The sequence below is a fragment of the Piliocolobus tephrosceles genome, chromosome 10 (assembly GCF_002776525.5).
Source record: "Piliocolobus tephrosceles isolate RC106 chromosome 10, ASM277652v3, whole genome shotgun sequence".
Lineage (NCBI taxonomy): Eukaryota > Metazoa > Chordata > Mammalia > Primates > Cercopithecidae > Piliocolobus > Piliocolobus tephrosceles.
In genome coordinates this window covers 6,911,993-6,920,237 of record NC_045443.1, presented here as the reverse complement: position 1 = coordinate 6,920,237, position 8,245 = coordinate 6,911,993, and the positions used below count along the sequence as shown (strand labels likewise).

At 50.8% G+C, this 8,245-nt stretch overlaps 1 protein-coding gene across 3 annotated transcripts in view; it reads left to right on the top strand.

The window, feature by feature from the left end:
* NOP2 (NOP2 nucleolar protein) overlaps window positions 1-7,479 on the top strand; it is a 16,453-nt gene extending 8,974 nt beyond the window's left edge. For 2 of the 3 annotated variants that reach the window (XM_023232332.2, XM_023232331.2), the window contains exons 6-16: window positions 434-489; window positions 618-766; window positions 866-1,065; window positions 1,207-1,296; window positions 2,387-2,474; window positions 2,551-2,691; window positions 3,282-3,421; window positions 3,562-3,651; window positions 3,779-3,901; window positions 4,023-4,251; window positions 6,706-7,479. In XM_023232332.2, the coding sequence (XP_023088100.2) occupies window positions 434-489; window positions 618-766; window positions 866-1,065; window positions 1,207-1,296; window positions 2,387-2,474; window positions 2,551-2,691; window positions 3,282-3,421; window positions 3,562-3,651; window positions 3,779-3,901; window positions 4,023-4,251; window positions 6,706-7,355 (1,956 nt within the window). In that variant the 3' untranslated portion in view covers window positions 7,356-7,479. The remainder of the gene's footprint in view (window positions 1-433; window positions 490-617; window positions 767-865; window positions 1,066-1,206; window positions 1,297-2,386; window positions 2,475-2,550; window positions 2,692-3,281; window positions 3,422-3,561; window positions 3,652-3,778; window positions 3,902-4,022; window positions 4,252-6,705) is intronic. The other variant, XM_023232333.2, reaches the window with a different exon arrangement.
* Window positions 7,480-8,245: the final 766 nt, after the last annotated feature.

Sequence of the window (8,245 nt, the reverse complement as noted above, 5' to 3'; positions counted from 1 at the left end):
TTTTTTTTTTTTTTTTCTTAATGGAAAAGTGAAAAACACATAATAGTAGAAAGTAAAATGTAATGAACCCTTTAATTCATTACTTGGTTTTTTTTTTTTTTTTGAGATGGAGTCTTGTTGTGTTGCCCAGGCTGGAGTGCAGTGGCTCGATCTTGGCTCACTGCAACCTCCACCTTCTGGGTTCAAGCAGTTCTCCTGCCTCAGCTTCCCGAGTAGCTGGGATTTACAGGCGTGCACCACCATGCCCTCATTACTTAGTTTCAACAGTGATCAATATTGTGCCAATCTTATCTTCGTTTCTGTGCTCCTTTATTTCCTTCTGAGAGCAAGTGTTGGATTTTTATTTAGTGAGAAAATAAGATACAGAGATAGAAAGTGCTACAAGGGCTGATGGAAGGGCAGGCCTGTGTTAACAGCCCTTGTGTCTCTTCAGTTGCTGCCTATTGAAAGAGCTGCTCAGAAGCAGAAGGTCCGGGAAGCTGCGGCTGGGTGAGTTTTGGAAGCTCACCAAACTATTGGGATGGAGCATAGGCAGCGGCTAGGGTGGGGAAGCTGTGTGGAAGGAGGAGGTGTCTGTTTTGGTCTGTGAATCACTCTGTTCTTGGACCTGTTTCTAGGGTCCAGTGGAGTGAAGAGGAGACGGAGGACGAGGAGGAAGTGACCCCTGAGTCCGGCCCCTCAAAGGAGGAGGAGGCAGATGGGGGCCTGCAGATCAATGTGGATGAGGAACCATTTGTGCTGCCCCCTGCGGGGGAGATGGAGCAGGATATCCTTGCAGGACAGAGTGAAGAGTTAGGAGGAAGGTGCTTGGGAGAGGGATTTCCAGGCCCTAGGACATCATGACACAGTTCCTTAACAGGCCCACATGCCCAGGCTCCAGACCTGCAACGAGTTCACAAGCGGATCCAGGATATTGTGGGAATTCTGCGTGATTTTGGGGCTCAGCGGGAGGAAGGGCGGTCTCGTTCTGAATACCTGAACCGGCTCAAGAAGGATCTGGCCACTTACTACTCCTATGGAGACTTCCTGCTTGGCAAGCTCATGGACCTGTTCCCTCTGTCTGAGGTACTGGATTGCCAGAATGCCTCCTCTGCTTTTTTCTCGCCTCCTTACCCTGTGTAAGGAAGAGGTTCAGCCCCCTTGCCCCGCTCCCCTGACTGAGCTCCTTAGCCATCCTCACGTATTCCCTGCTGTCTTGCCTGGCAGCTGGTGGAGTTCTTAGAAGCTAATGAGGTGCCTCGGCCCATCACCCTCCGGACCAATACCTTGAAAACCCGACGCCGAGACCTTGCCCAGGTGAGGGGTGGCCTTTGAGACTTGCTCATCTCAGAAGGGAAGTGATTTCTGCCAACTCCAGAGATTGCCCTGTGCTACCCTGACTGGGTGGGGCCTTAGGACCTAAGCATGACCCTGAGGGGCAAACCCAGAGGCCTGATATCTCTGGCAGGCTGGGGCCTAGGACCTCTGAGGAATGGGAAGTTCATCCCTCCAACCTCTGTTCCCTGTGACTAGGATGATGAGACTTCAGGACGAGCGTGCTGCCCCCAAGGAAAATGGAGGGAGATGATTGAGGAGCTGGGGAAATAGGATTCCTGACTGCAGAAAAAAGACACATACGCACAGTCAATATTTTAAACTCATTTCTGAGGGTTCAGGGACCCCAAGTTAACGACCCCTGTTCTAAAGTCAGTTGTTGGGTTATATGTGTTGTGTATTTCCTGGTGTGAAGAAAACCTAGTAATGTAATGTGCTATAACCAGTATCATTAAATTTTTAGTATGGTGGAGGGGTCAGCCTCGTAGAAAATCAGATGCCACTTCCAGGAAATAAAGTAACAGGAGGTGGCATCCTGCTCCATTGGGATGAAGTTCAGACCTTGAGTTAGGAGCCTGAGGTTAAGAAAAAAGGGCACCATAGGATGGAATGGGAAAGAGAAACTGCTCAATGAGTCCATGATGACTATATTCGGAGTAAGCACTCTAGGAGTTGTGGGGCCATGGGCCATGTTTTTAATGTCTTCATCTGTTTTCTGGGTAGAGTAGCCTATGAGGTTATTAAAATCTTCATCCTGACCAGGCGCTGTGGCTCACACCTGTAATCCCAGCACTTTGGGAGGCCGAGGCGGGCAGATCACCTGAGGTCAGGAGCTAGAGACCAGCCTGGCCGACATGGTGAAACCCCATCTCTATGAAAAATACACAAATTAGCCAGGTGTGGTGGTACATGCCTGTAGTCCCACCTACTCAGGAGGCTGAGGCAGGAGAAAGAATCGCTTAAATCCGGGAGGTGGAGGTCGCTGTGAACCGGGATTGCGCCACCTCACTCTAGGTTGGGCAACAGAGTGAGACTCTGTCTCAAAAAAAAAAAAATCTTCATCCCTCTTCAGGCTCTAATCAATCGTGGGGTTAATCTGGATCCCCTGGGCAAGTGGTCAAAGACTGGACTAGTGGTATATGATTCTTCTGTGCCCATTGGTAAGTCTCCCCCACCCAAGAGCCCTTCTACCTCTGTCCCTGTCCCTACCGCATGTCACAGGGTGGTCCTCCACAGGTGCCACCCCCGAGTACCTGGCTGGGCACTACATGCTGCAGGGAGCCTCCAGCCTGCTGCCCGTCATGGCCTTGGCACCCCAGGAACATGAGCGGATCCTGGACATGTGTTGTGCCCCTGGAGGAAAGACCAGCTACATGGGTATGAGATGGGCAGGCAGGTGGGATTCATCGGGCTGTCTTGCTTTTGAAAGTAGATGGGGTTGCTGACTCACTAGTGCTCACGGAACACAATGTGCAGGCTCTAGCAGAGTGGTGAGGAGCAGTCTCTGGAGTCGGCCTGGGTTCCAGTGCCAGGTGTGCCATTTACTACACATCTGACTCTGGATTCTCTTTTGTCATCTGTAAAATGGGATGGTAATTGCGCTTGGGTTTCCCCTTGTATTATGCTTGGATTGTGAGGGTTAAGATGATGCATTTAGAAGTCCTTGGCGGTATTCAGCACATACTCAGTAGCCATAACTTTTATTAAGCTGCTGTCACTTAAAAGAAGTAATTTAGTATGTAGGACCAGATAGGTGTTCAGTAAAAATGGGAAAACCACGTTGGTAGACTTGCTGACCACCAGGGGCTAGTGCAGAGTGGATCAGCCTATAGAGTAGGCAGGCTTGTTGGGAGTGAAGTTGCCTTGAGGTGATACCACTTCTCCTGTGGATTCCTGAGCAGGAGGGTGGGAGCTAGTGTGGAGGCAGTGGAACTGGCTGATCAGCACTGTTACTGCCCTCCCTTTAGCCCAGCTGATGAAGAATACAGGTGTGATCCTTGCCAATGATGCCAATGCTGAGCGGCTTAAGAGTGTTGTGGGCAACTTGCACCGGCTGGGAGTCACCAACACCGTTATCAGTCACTATGATGGGCGCCAGTTCCCCAAGGTGAGACTGCAGCTGTGTGTCTCCTGAGGCTTCCTCCAGTTGACCTCCCTTCCTGACCTCAGTGTTCAGACTTGACCCTAGTAAATAGTGCGCTGCTGGTTGCGGAAGAGACATAGGATTCATCTGTATCTTTTCCCCAGGTGGTAGGGGGCTTTGACCGAGTGCTGCTGGATGCTCCCTGCAGTGGCACTGGGGTCATCTCCAAGGACCCAGCCGTGAAGACTAACAAGGTGAGGAGTCAAGTGGTGGCCGCTGAGACGCCTTGGCTGGGTCTCGTAGAGCTGGAAAGCGAGATGGGGACACGCTCTGGGCTCCCCTCTCCTCCTGAGGCTGCCTTTGGGTCTCTTTTTGGGACAGGATGAGAAGGACATCCTGCGCTGTGCTCACCTCCAGAAGGAGTTGCTTCTGAGTGCTATTGACTCTGTCAATGCCACCTCCAAGACAGGAGGCTACCTTGTTTACTGCACCTGTTCTATCATGGTGAGACCTCTGCCATGGCAGAGCAGGGGAGGCTGGGCTGGGGGGCTCTTTGCCCCTTAGAGCTCCCTTCAGCTCCAGCTATGCTTTTTCCTCCCTTGTTTATCTTCCCCCCAACATCCAGGTGGAAGAGAATGAGTGGGTGGTAGACTATGCTCTGAAAAAGAGGAACGTGCGACTGGTGCCCACAGGCCTAGACTTTGGCCAGGAAGGTTTTACCCGCTTTCGAGAAAGGCGCTTCCACCCCAGTTTGCGTAATGCCCGACGCTTCTACCCTCATACCCACAATATGGATGGGTTCTTCATTGCCAAGTTCAAGAAATTCTCCAATTCTATCCCTCAGTCCCAGACAGGTAAGTGATCTTTTTCTACCCTTCATCAGACCACCTTTGCTCTTTTCACCTTTCAGGAGCCTTTATGGTGTGATAGAAGGGAAGGGAAAGGAAAGATTCATGCATCCCTTACTCCAGCCTTTGCATGCTTGGATGAGAGAACCCTCTCATTCCAGCTAGAATTACTTTTGAGTGCTGGACCCCACGTGAATAGGCTAAAGTGTTCATATGGATGGAGGCCTTTTCCTTTATTCTGCCAAGTGGCTGCAATTGTTCAGCACTAAATACAGTCCAAATGAAGGTTGTGGTTTCTTTTCCTTCTTGGCAGAGGGTTGACTTACTGGTACTGTACCTCTGCTGGTCCAGCATTCTCAGCACTGGGTTGGAACAGAGCTCCACAGAGCTTTGTCAGCAATTCTCAGCCCGTCACACTCATTGCAGATTGTTTTCTCAGCCATCTTGAGGAGTCCGGCCTGGATCTCAAGGGAAGGGTGGGGTTTTCTGAAACAGCCTTGAGAATGCTGCTTACTGGGATATAACCCTGGGTTTAATTGCAAGAGGGAGAGAAGAGCTACTTCAAAAATAGTAGAATTTGTCTGGGCGTGGTGGCTCATGCGTATAATCCCAGCACTCACCTGAGGTCAGGAATTCCACATGGTGAAACCCCATCTCTACTGAAAATATAATAATTAGTTGGGTGTGGTGATGCGTGCCTGTAGTCCCAGCTACTCAGGAGGCTGAGGCAGGAGAATTGCTTGAACCTGCGAGGTGGAGGTTTCAGTAAGCTGAGATCATGCTATTGCTTTCCAGCCTGGGCAACAAGAGCAAAACTCTGTCTCAAAAAAAAGAAATAGTAAAATTTGCTATAACTTAAAAAGTACATATTTTAATTATCCTGCAGTTCATCATAATCCGTGTGGAAAAAAACTTCTCTGATTTAAAAAATAAATAGGCCAGGTATGGTGGTGGCTCATGCCTGTAAATCCAAGTACTTTGGGAGGCTGAGGTGGGAGGATCGCTTAAGACCACGAGTTTGAGACCTGTCTGGGCAACAAAGGGAGACTTTGTCTGTAGTTCCAGCTGAGGCTGAGGCAAGAGGATCCCTTGAGCCCCAGGAGTTTGAGGTTGCAGTGAGCTATGATGGCACCGCTCTACTCCAGCCTGGGCAACACAGTGAGACCCTGCCTCAAAAAAAAAAAAAAAAAAGGTAAATAAAATAAAGGCTAGTGCTTCAAATTCATTGAGAAGACCCTGTGAGGCCGGGCATGGTGGCTTGTGCCTGCCTGTGACCCCAGCACTTAGGGAGGCTGAGGCGGGTGAATCACCCGAGGTCAGGAGTTCGAGACCAGCTGGTTAACATGGTGAAACCCCGTCTCTACTAAAAATACAAAACTTAGCCAGGCATGGTGGCACACGCTTATGATTGTCAGGAGTCTGAGGCAGGAGAATCGCTTGAACCCAGGAGGCAGAGGTTGCAGTGAGCCGAGATCACACCACTGTACTCCAGCTGGGGCGACAGAGCAAGACTCAGTCTCAAAAAAAAAAAAAAAAACCCAAAACCAATTCATTTCTTCCTTACAGCGTCTTGTTACTTCCTGTCCTCAAGAGGGCGCAGCTTCCTGTAAAAAGCTTTTGGCCCAAGGATAGGCAGTGATTTTTTTCTTTTTTTGAGACAGTGTCTTGCTCTGTCGCTCAGGCTGGGCTGCAGTGGTGCAGTCTCAGCTCATTGCAACCTCCACCTTCCAGGTTCAACTGATTCTTGTGCCTCAGACTCCCAAGTAGCTAGGATTACAGATGTGGACAGGTACCACCATCCCTGGCTAATTTTTGTATTTTTAGTAGAGACGATTTCACCATGTTCACTAGGCTGGTCTTGAACGCCTAGCCTCAAGCAATCCACTTGCCTTGGCCTCCCAAAGTGCTGGAATTACAGGTGTGAGCCACCACACCTGGCCTATAAGCAGTAATCTCTTAATACAAGGTTCAAGTAGGACTTGAGTAAAGGCCAAGTTACATTAGTAATGGGAATTTCGGTAATCTGCTCTTAGGCACTGACCTAATTGTGTGGAGCTCTTGCCCAAGAGATGGTAATTCTCATATTTTAATACGAGAATATTAAAATATGGTGATTGGCCGGGCGCGGTGGCTCACGCCTGTAACCCCAACACTTTGGGAGGCTGAGGCGGGCGGATCACGAGGTCAGGAGATCGAGACCATCCTGTCTAACATGGTGAAACCCTGTCCCCACTAAAAATAAAAAAAATTCTATGGGCGTGGTGGGGGGCGCCTGTAGTCCCAGCTACTCCGGAGGCTGAGGTAGAAGAATGACGTGAGCCTGGGAGGTGGAGCTTGCAGTGAGCCGAGATCATGCCACTGCACTCCAGCCTGGGCGACAGAGCGAGGCTCCATCTCAAAAAAATAAAATACGGTGATAAGGCCCATTTTCTGACACCATCTGTTTAATTTTAACCCCAGGAAATTCTGAAACAGCCACACCTACAAATGTAGACTTGCCTCAGGTCATCCCCAAGTCTGAGAACAGCAGCCAGCCAGCCAAAAAGGCCAAGGGCGCTGCAAAGACAAAGCAACAGCTGCAGAAACAGCAACGTCCCAAGAAGGCCTCCTTCCAGAAGCCTAATGGTACCTCTAAAGGGGCAGACTCAGAATTGTCCACTATACCTTCTGTCAGAAAGACCCAAGCTTCCTCCAGGTTCCAGGATAGCAGTCAGCCAGCTGGAAAAGCCGAAGGGATCAGGGAGTCAAAGGTGACTGGGAAGCTAAAGCAACGATCACCTAAATTACGGTCCTCCAAGAAAGTTGTCTTCCTCAAGCAGAATGCCCCTCCCAAGGGCACAGACACAGAAACACCGGCTGTGTTATCCCCGTCCAAGACTCAGGCCACCCTGAAACCTAAGGACCATCATCACCCCCTTGGAAGGGCCAAGGGGGTTGAGAAGCAGCAGTTGCCAGAGCAGCCTTTCAAGAAAGCTGCCTTCCAGAACCAGAATGACACCCCCAAGGGGCCTCAGCCTCCCACTGTGTCTCCCATCAGTTCCAGCCGCCCCCCACCAGCAAAGAGGAAGAAATCTCAGTCCAGGGGCAATGGCCAGCTGCTCCTGTCTTAGATGGTTGAAAACTAGACTGGGGTGACTCACTGCCATTGTCACTGGGTTGGAACTTTTGCCTCTATGAGGATGCCTTCTCCACTGTGCATACCCGTGAAATTTAATACACATTTTACAGCCTCTGGCCGCTGAGTATTTTTGAGGGAACTGGATACTGCCTTTGCCGCTTTAAGGGTAGAGGTGGGAAGGTGGGACTGGGATCTTCTGAGGAGAGGGAATGGTTGGGTATTACTGAGAAATCAGGTCAGTTTTAGGCTCCTGCATCCTTGAGTCTTCCCAGGAAGGGAGAGCCCTGGAGTCAGAGCTAGGGGTGATTGAACTCTGGGGAGAGGAGGGCAATAGAAGTGTAGGGGAAGTCTGGGCATGCTGGCTCACGCCTGTAATCCCAGCACTTTGGGAGGCCAAGGTGGGTGGATCACCTGAGGTCAGGAGTTCGAGACCAGCCTGGCTAACATGGCTTCTCCGCTAAAAATACAAAAAATTAGCCGGGCATGGTGGCGGGCACCTGTCATCCTAACTACTCGGGAGACTGAGGCAGGAGAATCGCTTGAACCCGGGGGGCTGAGGTTGCAGTGAGCCGAAATCACGCTACTGCACTCCAGTTTGAGCGACACTGAGACTCAGTTTCAGAAAAAAAGTAGTGTAGGGGAGATGGGCTTGCCACCAGAACCCATGGGGTACTGGAGGTCCTGGGCTTTACGCCACCCCAGCTGGATTCCAGGCGGTGGCTCCCCTCATCCCTGGGTTGGGCTTCAGATCCGGAAAGGTCCAGGATCCGGCCTCCAATTGGAGCCTGTCATTGGCTTCCCCCCCCCTCGGCCCGCCCCCTGACCTCTGCCTTGCCGGCGAGCTTCCTGATTGGTCGGCCCTGTCCCGCCGGCGTCGCATTG